Consider the following 13,588-nt stretch of genomic DNA (forward strand, 5'->3'; position numbering starts at 1 on the left):
TTTCTATTAATTTTTGAGAAAAAAAACTTTTTAACTGTTTTATGAACTATTAATAAATATTATTTTAAAATGACATACCACACTAGTAAAAAGAATAAATTTTTTTTTAGAATATTTGGAAGAATGAATGTGTGAAAGTTTTGGTAAATTTGTTTGAAGTAGATTTTAATGACTCTTTAAACGATAATCTTTAATAGTAATTATAACTTTAGGATACGTTGTAAAAAAAATTTTTCTTTTTATTTCTTTTGGTTATAAAATTTATCGTATCAGGACCGCAACTTTTTTAATTTATTTTAAATATTCCCAAACACTTTATCATAAAAAAAAAATTTTTTTTTTGGCAATTTTTTTACCATGTTATGGGTTATTGATGAAATTTTGTTAAAAAATATTGTATTATACTTTTTTTTGTTGAAATTTCTATGTTCCTGAATATTTTATAAATCATATGGTTATTCATATTAAGGATTATATTATATTTCATCACAATTAACTATAATTTTCACATTCTATTGCTTTTTAGATCTTTTTGTATATTAATACGACAAAAATTTAACTATTGATATGTATTGTAATTTTTATTTTTCAATGATAATACACTTAATTATCTATTTTATTTAAGAATTTTGAATATATGCATAGGTATCGAAATATTTCATGTAACATACATTTTTACCTTTTTATTGAAAATTTCTTTTTTTTTCATGTGAAAATATTTATATAGAATTCATATTTTATCATTTTTTATATTTAATTTTTCAGAGATACACTGTAAATTTTTTTAATCTCATTTACATATTCATTTTTCCTATCTAAAAATGGTTATACCTCAAGAAAAAAATAAGTTAAGTAATATTGGATCTTTCCATTCAGAACATTACTCTGCACTACCAAAGTCATCTCTATCTTTTGGAAATTATAAATCTTTACCTAATGCCAAGGAAACTTTTTTTTTGGATCAAAGAAAAACAATTGAATTAACAGAGCATGAGAAAAATTTTGTTCGTTCTTTAAGTTGCAATATGGGAGGTGGTGATAGATCTACTCTTCCTGGAAGTTCAAAATTCATACCTTCATTAGGTGAGAGAAATGGACATTACCATCATCACGATTTTCCATCGTCTGGCGCTCAACAATTTTACCAACAACAAAATCATCAATCATCCTTCCATTCACCAACAACATTGCCAGGAAGTATTTGTATGGGACTTCCTAGTGATATAATTCATTCTTTTCTCAATCCTACATTTCCAGTTTCTCCTGTTCCAACATGTTATTACAGTAATGGATGCATGGGACCTTTGATACCAGGATATCATTTACCTTCATATCATAGCAATAATGAACTTGGTGGTATGAAATACGGAAATGTTTTAGATACTATTTTACCATCTAATACAATTTCTTCTTCAGTTATGGATATATTAACACCACCACCAGAGAAGCATATTATTGATGAGGTTCCTACAAATGGTGGATCATTGTATAGACTTTCAAAACAGTGTATGTCATCAAATAACAACAATTCCAACAGTAGACATTCAAATGTTAACTCAAAACTATTGGAAGAATTTCGTAATGGTAGAACACACAACTTAGATTTAGTAGCTATCAGAGATGATATTTTTGCATTTGCTACAGATCAACATGGATCACGATTTATTCAACAAAAATTTGATTCTGCTACTTCAAATGTTAGGAGTATTGTTTTTGAAGCCATTCTACCACACACATATAATCTTATGAAAGATGTTTTTGGAAATTATATTGTTCAAAAATTTTTTGAATCTGGGGATAAACATCAACGTAGCCAACTTCTTGATATGGTTAGAGGACATCTTGTAGAATTATCCCTTGATGTATATGGATGTAGGGTTATTCAGAAAGCTGTTGAAAATGCTGAGGAATGTGATGTTCAGATGATTTTAAATGAATTAAGAGTTGGAAATAAAATTATAAAATGTATGGTTGATCAACATGGTAATCATGTTATTCAAAAAGTTTTTGAAAATGTAAAACCAGAATCTTTAAATTTTATTATTGATGCTGTTAGATCTTGTGGTGATGATCTCCCAATTGTTACTTTGGCAAAACATAATTATGGTTGTAGAGTTCTTCAAAAGATGCTTAAACATCTTTTACATCATCAAAAAGAATTTATTATTCAGGAACTTCAGTCTCATCTTGATGAATTACTTACACATCAATATGGTAATTATGTTATTCAAGAATTATTCAACTCATCCTCTACTGTGGTTAAACATTATATTGTTATTTTTATAAAAGCGGATTTAGAGAAATATTCTATGGATAAATTCGCTTCAAATGTAATTGAAAAATGTCTTACTCTTGGTGATAAAGAACAGGTAAAAACCCTCGTTACAAAAATTTTTGAAGTGTAAGTTTTTGTATTATTATTTTTATTAGTAATATTTTTATTTAGCCCATTTGAAGATTTACTCTATCGAATGATTAGTGATCAATTTGGAAATTATGTTATTCAAAAAATGCTTGATGTATGTGATGGTCAAAGTAGAAAAAAATTGATTGCTGCTATTAAACCAAAACAATCATTTCTTAAAAAAGTGGCTTTTGGTAAGCATATTCTTGTAAAATGTAATGATAATCAACTTCAACCACTAAGTCCTCAATCATTTAAAAGTAAAGAGACAAATTCTTAGATTTTTAATTTTTTATCTGTTTTTTTCATTGTATTTCTATTTATATATATATATAATTGTATAATTTTGTATCTTTAAAATTAATTAAGAATTAAAATCAGAGGTATAGAAAAAAAAATTTAATATTTCCTAGGATTATGAATAAATTTTTACTTTTTTTTAGAACTCTTTGTATATTTATATATACATTTATATATATTGTACTTAATAATATGCCCAACTTTTATCACTGTTTGTTATATAATTATATAAAAAAAGTTTTTAATTGTAAATAAAATTTCAAAAAAAAATTTATTTTTAATCTTTTTTTTTTTACAATGATAATAATATAGACATAGATGGAAAAAATCTCTTTAAAAAATTATATTTTTAAAATCACTTATTAAAATTTTTCCTTATTTTACTTTTTAAATATAAACACTTTTTTGAAGTTGTTTCAAGGACACAAACAAATAAGCCATTTATGGACAACCCGTTTATGATAGACTTTATTGCGGCATTGACTAGATCAGAAGCTTCCTTTTCTTTTTCATTTTCCAAATCCAAAGAAATAGCCATTGATGAGTATTGCCAAATTGTTGTACCAATCTCCATAAGAAAATCACCATCATTATTGTAATTTCCTCTATCAATTACATTAATGTGTTTTGTTTTGTCTATCCATTTGGAGAATCCACGACCAGCAAAAAGTACATGATGTCCATGTTTTATATTTGATTTTCCATCAAGATATTCTGATAAACAAACTGTATCTGAAGAAGAGATTAATTTATCTCCTTGAAATGGTCTTTTCCATTCAATTGGATTTTCATCTTTGTTCTCTGGAGGTTCATGAGTTTCATTGAAGCATTTAATACAATTATTTTGGGTATTCTCAAAACATGGACAATCTGGAATGAGACATGGTACAGTAACAATTCTTTTACACCTATTACATGTAATTTCTTTTTTAATAGGAATAAATTCTTTTTCTTCATTTTCATCATCACTACCATCATAGGTATTTTCATCATCAACTTTTTCTCTTTTAATTGGTATATCAACAGAACCCTCTGATGATGATTCACTATCTTCATTGCGTTTCTTAAAATTAATTGTTTGTTCTTTAGTACTATAATGATAATTTCCATATCCTAAACCATACTTCAGTTTTTGTTTATAAAGATTCATTGTAACAATAGAATCTTCCACAGAACAATGAACACCACCATCCTGGCAGGAGACATTTAAATAAGAACCAACCAAATTTTTTAAACTAATTCTATTAACAATTCTCCTACCATAATTGTAAAGTGCTGAAATATCAGAAATATATGGATGACATATTCCAAGAGCATTTAAATCACAATTTAATGTATGTCCAACAAGTATAGCATCAGGTGGTAAAACTTTACATAAATACTCTTGAACATCCTCAATTGTTACATCAATATCATTTAACATTCCAGGATAAATACCACTATGTTTAGTGAGGTAATCAGTAACAACACCTTTTGGTTTAACAAGAGTATCCATTAAAATGGAACCATTCTGATCTAAAAGTGAAAATCTAGCTAATTTTCCAAGACCTTGATCAGTATTAACCATCTCACAATCAATTGTAAAGTATGGTGATTCAGAAGTAATTTTATCATAAAATTTTCTTGTTTGAATAAAATGACTTCTATTGACATGATAAGGTAAAGGATAAGATAATTGTAACATTTGAGTATCATTAAGCAATAGATAAGGTTTTAAATCATTTCCTGTTAATGATAAAATTTCATCAGGATATTTTGGAAAATCTGAGTGAGTATCGTTAATATTATATTTATTAACTTTATAAAATGGCTTCCAAAAATCTATTTCATCCATAGATTCTTGTCTTATTTTGTACATTGATGTTTGAAAAAATGAATGAATATTAGGAAGAAGTGTTGGAGTATTATCATATTGATCTTCAGATAATTTTATTTTCATTATTAAGTGTTGACTATTCATCTTTCTACTAGATGTTCTTAGCCATCTTGGTTTTAGATAATCTACTATACATCTAGATAAAAAAATTTGAGCTAGATTAAAATTTGAAACACAAAATGGTGGTAAAGATATTCTAGAATTAATTTTCTTTGCCTCACAAATTGTTGTCTCAACAATTTCTTCTTTAAAAGGTTTTGGTTTAGGTATAGGACCAAATTTTTGTTCCATTAATTTTATTATACTACCTTAAAATAAAAGTAATGCTATTACAAATATTTTCATAGAAACTTACAAACATTTTCATGTTTCTTTTCGTCAATAATTTTATTAACGGCATCTTGAAATTCATTTACGTATAAATCAACATTACTAGCCTTATAATGTGAAATTGTTGCATATAATTTAGCCTCAATTTTCATCCATCGCCTTTGGCGTTTTTTTCCTTCACGTTCAATAGTCTTCTGATTTTTAGTTTCAGGAACTGAGGATGCCATACTAGAATTCCAATAAACCCTTTTAACACTACGCCTAAATTGCCAACTATTAGGATAATGTACCTGTTCCATTAGTAATGATAACAATAAGAAAGACTGTTATTATTGCTTTTTGGGCAAATTAAATAAAAAAAAATTCTATATATTTTTAGTACAAATATTAAATATAAGGTGGTTGACGTTTCCCCAATAAAAATATTTAATATATTATAACTATATATATTTTATTAGTAATACTTATATACTTAAAGTTTTAAAAAATATTAATTTTTTAAAAGTAAATATATATTTTTCTTTAATATACAAAAATAATAATATATTATTTTTATTTAACATATAAAAAAAATTTACCTAGAAAAAAAAATTAAAGAATTTAATTTAAACATATTTGTTCTTCTTTGTTTTTGATTTCTTTTTTTAAATATACCAATTTTTTTAAATAACTTTGTATAAATTGGTGATTATACTATATTTAATAAGATTAAAAGAAATAATTACTGTATAAACAAATAATTATTAAAAGATAAATGACCTTTTTAGATATTTTAAATAGTCAAAATAAATTTAAAAATAAATAAGAAGTACTTTTTTGGGACAATATTTGATAAAAAAAAAAAAGATGAAGTTTATTCATAATGAGTCATAAAATAGGTAAAATATTAATATAAAGAAATGATGAATAGGCAAACTAAGGAAATATAAATTAGAAAAACAAATCATTGAAATAATAATATATTTTTTATATTTTTAACAAAATAATAATAATAACACATGGTTTTTTTTTATTATTTAAACATAAAGACCAGGCAAAAGACTATTTTAAATGAAAAATGTAAAAAGGATGGAAAGTAAAAGTGTAAATAATATAAAATAATATATTAACATGTTATACTTAAGTTATTGTTATGGAAATTCTCCTTCTAATTTTATTTCAAGTAAAATATTTTCTTCCTTTATATAGATTTCATTATCAATAGTCAGCTGTATTCTAATAAACACATACATACAAACAAACCTAATTTGATTAAACTTATCATTCCACTTTTTTGGAATTAATTTTTAGTAATAAATATATAGTATAATTTATAGAGATATATAACATATCGTTATTATTATTCATTTATTCAGTATTTCTAAATTTAAAGTTTTTTTTTTTTATATATTTGTTCTTCATATTAATATAGAAATTGAGGAAGAATTTTTTTAAATAAACATTAAAGGGTATTTCAAGGTACATTCTTAAAAGAATTTTTTTTTTTTATAGGATTAACTTTGAAAGGTTAATTTTAGAAGTATTAATAGTTTGCTTGTACTTTATCAGGAGTGCTAATAATAATAAAGTAATATAGATAATAGTTTGTTTTTGTAGACTTGTTAATTCATTTAATCACAAAACTAATATCATCAAATGGAATGCAATTAAAAATTTAACAATTAATTCTACAAAAAAATAATGTTCATATAATATTTTTCTATTTAAAAAAAATAATCATGTGTTTTGTATGTGACTAAATAGATGATTAAATACAAAGTATTATTCAGCAATATTCTTTTTTTTCAATTTTTTTTATTTTAATTTTTCTAAAAAGTGTCTTTTTTTGACTCCATAATCTAAATTAGTTTTTCAAATAGATTGTTAAAGGAAACTGAATTGAAATGGTAAATTGCTTTTGTTTATTTGAAATGACATTATAATACTAATGTATCATAGTTTATATGATTAAACATAAAATATATGTATATATTTTTCTTTTATTTTGATTTCTATGAATCAAAATTATTTAAATTACTTTTATAATTTATGAAACTTTAAAATTAATAGATTATCCATAATTCTTTTTTTAAAATTATTTTTATTGCAATAAACTAATATACATAAGTATTTTGAAACTTCTTCTCAAAAAAAATCTTTTAAATTATTATTAGATAAAATATGTATTTTTTAACAAAAAAATATTTGTTTAATTTTTTATCTTAAGTTATTACTTTTAGGTGAAAGAAATTTTTTTATATCATTATCCTTACTTTAGTTATAAGTATATCTTCAATATTGTCTTGACAAGCATTCTAAATATAATTAAACTACACTGAAAAATAATAAAAAAAAAAATCGTACAAAGTTTAAATAAAAGTAGATAATTAATTATTTCAAAGAAAAATTTTGAAGTGTAATAAACAAATTTATCAAATTTTGATAATTATACTTTTTTTTATGAAGACACAAGTTAAAAATAACGTAAGAATAAAACAGTTATACATTTTAAGTTTAAAATCTAAGTATTTATTTATAATTGAGTTATAAATTACTCTTACCTATAAAAGTAGATTCTCTGTAATTGCTTTTTTTTAAACTCCATTTCCATAAAATTATTTTATTAATACTTATACACCATTTCAAATTTAAATGGTAATGATAAGTTAACTTTTTCGTTGAATCCTTTTTTTATTTGAGAATATATATATATTTAAAATATTTTTAAAAATTTACTTTTTTTATATCATCTTGAATTTATCAATTATTTTAACATATCTTCCATTAACTTTAACAAGTAAGAAGACAATTTTTAAATATAAAAAGTTGGATTCTTTTAAGAAAACACTTATGTATTAGAGTTATCACAAAATTAAAAAGTAATAAACTTTTTTTTAAGTTTTTAGTAATTTTATAAATTAAAAATAAAAAATTAACTTTTCAAAAAATTTTTTCTTATATTCTAAATTTAAAAATGAAACACAGGAAATTGATATTAGATTATTTTTTCAAGCTTTTTAAAAAATTAAAATTTCAGTTTTTTCACTAATACTATCTCTTTTCAAAACTTCTTATAATAAAGAATAAAATTTAAAATTACTTAAAGATGAAGAAAATTCTTCCAAAAGAAATAGAATGTTGAGTTTACGGAAGAAAAACAAAGTTTAAAAAAGCTATTTTTTTTTAACGCCAAGAAACTAATGCTAAAAAACATTTTCAAAAAAAAAAACTTTTTACAAGCCAATCTTTACCACTGAATGATATAATTTTTTTGACATATTTATGGATTCTGAAAATTCAAAAAACTTCTGCAGATTTTTAAGTTTTATGTAGCAATGATACTGTTATGGTGTAAATGAAGTTTGAATTGTGGAAAAGTTAAAAAAAAAGGAATAATTATGTGTTTATACTGTTACCCTTGAAAAATGGGATAGTAAAACACTTCTGAATGTAATAAAAAAAATTACACTTGGCTTCATTACATGTGCCCAATTTTAAAAAAGATATTAAAGAATCAAAAAAAGTGCCTAGCTTCAGGCATAATGTTGTGAATCACAGTGAATATTTTAAAGATCCAGTAATAGAATTACACACAGTCTTCAAAGAAGGCATTTAGAGAGAATATAGGCTACAAATTCCACCCAGAAGTTAGGCAAAAAAAGACATGAATGAGAAAATCTGGTAGTTTGCCTGACGCTGGACAAGTAGTAAAAGTTATGGGCAGCTACCTTTCTCTCTACCCTAAGAGAAGTAGATTATAAATAAAAAAAAAATTTTTTATTTTTTTTTTTTGATTAATTATTATAAGAGTATAAAAACTTTGCTAAATAATTATTATTATTTAAAAAAAAATATATATAAATATACTAAATTTTATGATACATATTATTAGTTTAATTTCCTTTTATAAATTTACATTTTTTAACTTAGTTAAAAGTAATTATGATATCTTTTTATACTGGATTCTTGATAATTTCTCAATACATTATTTTTTTTATTAAAAATAGCTTAAAAAGTTATGTCTAATTTTTCGATATCTAAACTTTGTAAATTTTATTGCTTATACAAGTACTTCAATCTGCTATCTTAAATAATTTTAAATATTCTATTAATGATAAGATTATTCGTTGGTTTAAGTTTACAATAATTTGATTTTGTAAAACTTTTTTTACTTAGAATTCAAATTTAATTGTCGTGTTCAATTACTCTTGATGTTATATAATTTTTTTTGAAATAATTTCTTTAGTTATCTCTAAAAAGGATAAGTATACTTATTCTTTTCAAAAGAAACTTTGATAATTTTTTTTTAAATTTAAAAATAAAATAAAACTTTCATTGTTTGCACTTAACTCACCATCTTCTGATACGAAGTTGGATGCTGTTGTTCTTCGATTTTATATATAAATTGACAACTAAATATAACTTTGATAAATTGTTTTTTTTACTGTTTTTTTAATTCTTGATAAAAACAAAATTTTTTTTTATTTAAAATGATAAATATATTCAACTTTTTTCAACTATTATTATTGTGTAAATTGTTTATAAATAAAAAAAATTGTCGTAAAAAATTTTTCCAATTAATGAAGACAATGTTTTGTACTATTTTAGTATACTTTAAAATAATTTTTTTTATGTATTTATTGTTATGTTTAGGGAAATGAAACAAGATTACATTCTATGAAAACAAGTTTCAAATAATATTATTTAATAAAAACTTATTTATATATTTAGCAAACTATAATATAAAAAAAATAAAAAGTTATCAAAAAAAGTAGTTTTTGATTTATAAAAATATTAAAAATTTTATAAGTTTATGGAAATAAGTATTTTATCACATAATTCAACATTTTGTTATCAAATTAATTTTAAAATGACATCATCTAAAAATGATCAATTATATAAAAAAATAGCTTTAAAATTAATAGGTAAAAATTAACATAAACATATAACTATCTCCTTAATGATTAATTACAAACTGTTTTTAAATTTTGAAAGTGTTTGACTTGGAATTAGATAAGAAATAAAATTGATTTCAAAGAAATGTTTTCTAATAATTTTATTTTTCCATAATGAGAATGGAAATTGAATAATGACTGATATAAGTGTTGATAAATAAAATATATCCAATAAGATTGCTCTAATATTATTTTCAAAATCAAGATATACAAAAATAATCATAATAACATTTGGTATTGCCCAAAATACAATAAATATAATTACTATCCATGCTATAAAACTATTTAAACTATTTTTTATTTCATCTTTAGTTTTCATTCCATAAATATTCCATAATGTAAAGACATAAACAAAAAAAAGAAATATTATAAGAAATGATGTAAAATTAAGGTAATAAATTTTAAATGGAGAAGTCCAAGTATCAAAATTTGTACATAATATTGGAAAATATCCAGTAAAAATTTTAATTGATAACATAGTTAATGGAAAGAATGACCATATAATTATAATTATTAGTATAACAATTTTGATTAATCCATTATTTAATTTTATCATATATTGTATTGGATAAACTAATGAAATAATAAATGATAAGCATTGAAAAACATAAGATATTTGAAATAAATGTATAGTAAACATATCAATCATTCCTCTAATTGTACATATTTCATTATTATAGAATTGTATATTATTTCTAAAAACGTGAAAATTAACAATTCCAATAAAAATATGTCGTAATGCTATAAAAATAAAAATATTAGATATTTTTTTAATATTATTATTCTTACATAATATTATTCCAGCTAGATTGTTATATAAACGGGTACAATTATAAAGTGATTGAATGAAAAGTTTATTTTTTATATTTATTAATGTTTCAAGTAAATTAAAAATTAATCCAATGATACCAAATACAATAAGAAATATATTATAAATACCACTTAATTCAAGAACAATAGTATTTTCAGAACTATAAATGTTAAAAAATTGAACCATTTATCATAAATAATATATCATTTCTTTAAATAATTTAAAATTTTATAAATGTAACTAATAATTATATTAATAACTTTTTTAAATTATATATAATTAATTTTGACTTAAGATTACAATTTATTCTTTAATATTTAATTAATCAATTTTTAAAAGATTAAAGGTAGATAAAAACTAATATTTTGCAAAAAAAAAAATATATATATATATTACTTTTTAGGTACATGCATTAATTAAAGTTTATAATTTAATAACCCCTCCACAGTAATAATTTATAATTATTTATTCTTTAGTTTATATTGTTTATAATTTAAAATAATACCTATTTTCAAATGATACTACATATCTAGATTAACAAAAATTCTCGTTTTTCACAAAATAAAAAAAATTCTTTTTTTGTTTGTTTATTTATTTTTAAAAAAAATTTAATTAAAAATTTCATCATCAACTTGTATCTAATATTTATTCAAATAGTGTGGTAATATTTAAATATAAACTATAATAAAAGAGAACAATTTTTATTTTATTTCCTTTGTTTTTTTTTTTCATCTTTCTTTTAAATGTTTACAAATACCAAGTATAAGAATGATGAATATTCAAGCACTCAAAAACCATTTTTTATTTAATATTTTTTTTAAAATAAAAATAAATATATATAATTAATTCTTTTTAAATATCATTAAGAACAACTTTTAAACAACTTATTTATTATTTTAAAGATCAAATACCATTTTATTATTTTATTATTAAAAATTTTTTCTTTTAAAGAACAACAATACAACAAACAATATTAATAGTACGTTTTGTACTATGCTTTTTTATATTAATTATAATTTATTTACTCAAATTCATGAAAATTATACATAAAAAAATACCATTAAAATGCACTTTTTAAATTATCTTGAACATATACATCAAGATTAAAATACTTTTTTTTTTTTTTAAAAATAAATATTATTAATAAATAGTTTTCTTGCAAAAGAACAACTTAAGTTATATAAAAACAATTATCAACAAATTCAACAAAGTCATGTGAATATAATTGATACAAATTTTAACAAGTTTCATTCTAATTAAACAAACATACATTCATAATACTATAAAATATCTAGTACAAAGAGGATATTACAAATGAAAAAGCTTTTCTGGTATGCTCATTTTCTTTAATTCTATTTTGTTAAAAGTTAAAAAAAAAAGTTTAGTACAAATATTGTATTAAATATTTTTCTCAGCTGGTATTCGTCACAATGTAAAGATAACAATGACTCATAAAAGATTCTATACTCTTGAGTTTTTTTTTTGTGTTTTATTTAATTAGTAAAGATAAACTTTTTCTTATTATTCCCTTATCATAGTACTAAAAAAAAGATATGTATTTAATTAACTATGGTATATAAAGCTGGTATTTTATTATTTATAATACCAACAATAGTAATTAAAGATTAATTTCGTAAAGTTCAATATAATAAATTTTTAAAATTGTTATCTATTACGAAAAAAAATTATAATATTTAAATCAAATTAAATTATTAATCAAAACAGACTTTAATAATAAAAATATTATTATAATATAATAAAAAAATTACTAAATAAAAAACAAAGTAGTTTGTAGTTTTTGACAAAAAAAATATATTAATCTCATATTCATAAGGGTACTAATAATTAACCTTTATTATAAACTTTAAAATAATATATTTTCTAATAAGATATATGTAAACAATCAAAAATGTTAAGTTATCAATATACTACTAAAGATTAACCACACTTAAAAAAAAACCAATTAATTACCAAATGTACACCTTTTTTTTTATATTCAATAGAATTCAATCCCTGAAAACACCGTTTAATTAAATTTATTGGTATGTTGAAAGATAGGTAATTTTTTTTCTTTTACAATTATATATTATTTACAAAAATGTAATTCTAAAAAATCCTACTATTCTTATTTGACAACATCATTAATGAAGCTATTAAAGCAGCAATACCAACAAAAGACATAGCATAACTATGCCAATCTCGAGATTTCCTTTTTTCTAATTCGTCTTCTATTTCGTAAACACGTACAGCTAGTCTAGCTAATTGTCGTTTCAACATTTTTAATTCTTTTATAGCATTTTCTTCAATAGCTATAGATGTTATAGAACGATTCTCAAATGTAGTTTCATTTAAATCTCCCTCAACATACTCATTGGCTGTTAATTTTGATGGTAACTCTTGAAGGTTAATCCTATTCTAAAAAAATTTTTAATTAATTTACTATTAACAAAAAACAACAACATACAGTCTCATATTCATACTCATCATAAGAAATACCGTCAATAGGAGGTTCAGAAAATCCATACAAAGCACCATCTTTACCAAAAATAATCTTTTCTGGTACTTTCATCATACTACTGGTAACACCTTTACTACTATATTCAAATTGTTGGAAATTTGGTTCCAGTAATTTTGCATGACCTGTTCCAGAAATATGATCAGGTATATGCATTGCACCAGACATTATCAAATTATTATTACTTATTGATGATATATCTTCTTCAAAATCCCAGTAATTGTTATTAAAGAATTCCTCTAAAGAAGATGAAAAGACATTAATATAATAATTTTTTCCTGATTGCATATTAGATTATAAAAGGCAAATTTTTTTTAATATATTACTTAATAGAACTTTACAAATACTATACATGTATATATATATATATACTTTTAATTAGAAACAAAAATTTTTAGTTACTTTTTCATTTAATAGG

The 13,588-nt window shown here is 21.5% G+C and overlaps 4 protein-coding genes across 4 annotated transcripts; 1 reads left to right on the forward strand and 3 right to left on the reverse strand.

Annotated features, from left to right (window-relative positions):
* Positions 1-821: 821 nt before the first annotated feature.
* Positions 822-2,684, forward strand: SRAE_1000048800 (Maternal protein pumilio; the record flags this gene model as incomplete). The annotated part of the gene is made up of 3 exons (XM_024647326.1): positions 822-1,203; positions 1,258-2,401; positions 2,447-2,684. The coding sequence occupies 3 exons, from the start codon at positions 822-824 to the stop codon at positions 2,682-2,684; spliced, it is 1,764 nt and encodes a 587-aa protein (XP_024501416.1).
* A 375-nt stretch (positions 2,685-3,059) lies between these two features.
* SRAE_1000048900 (Protein LOC81691) lies at positions 3,060-5,209 on the reverse strand (the record flags this gene model as incomplete). The annotated part of the gene is made up of 2 exons (XM_024647327.1): positions 3,060-4,888; positions 4,936-5,209. The coding sequence occupies 2 exons, from the start codon at positions 5,207-5,209 to the stop codon at positions 3,060-3,062; spliced, it is 2,103 nt and encodes a 700-aa protein (XP_024501417.1).
* Positions 5,210-9,857: 4,648 nt separating this feature from the next.
* On the reverse strand, positions 9,858-10,841 carry SRAE_1000048950 (GPCR, rhodopsin-like, 7TM domain and 7TM GPCR, olfactory receptor/chemoreceptor Srsx family-containing protein; the record flags this gene model as incomplete). Its single annotated transcript, XM_024647328.1, has 1 exon — positions 9,858-10,841. One exon carries the CDS (start codon positions 10,839-10,841, stop codon positions 9,858-9,860), a length of 984 nt encoding a protein of 327 aa, XP_024501418.1.
* A 1,920-nt stretch (positions 10,842-12,761) lies between these two features.
* On the reverse strand, positions 12,762-13,458 carry SRAE_1000049000 (Hypothetical protein; the record flags this gene model as incomplete). The annotated part of the gene is made up of 2 exons (XM_024647330.1): positions 12,762-13,070; positions 13,120-13,458. 2 exons carry the CDS (start codon positions 13,456-13,458, stop codon positions 12,762-12,764), a joined length of 648 nt encoding a protein of 215 aa, XP_024501419.1.
* Positions 13,459-13,588: the final 130 nt, after the last annotated feature.

Source organism: Strongyloides ratti (assembly GCF_001040885.1).
Source record: "Strongyloides ratti genome assembly S_ratti_ED321, chromosome : 1".
Lineage (NCBI taxonomy): Eukaryota > Metazoa > Nematoda > Chromadorea > Rhabditida > Strongyloididae > Strongyloides > Strongyloides ratti.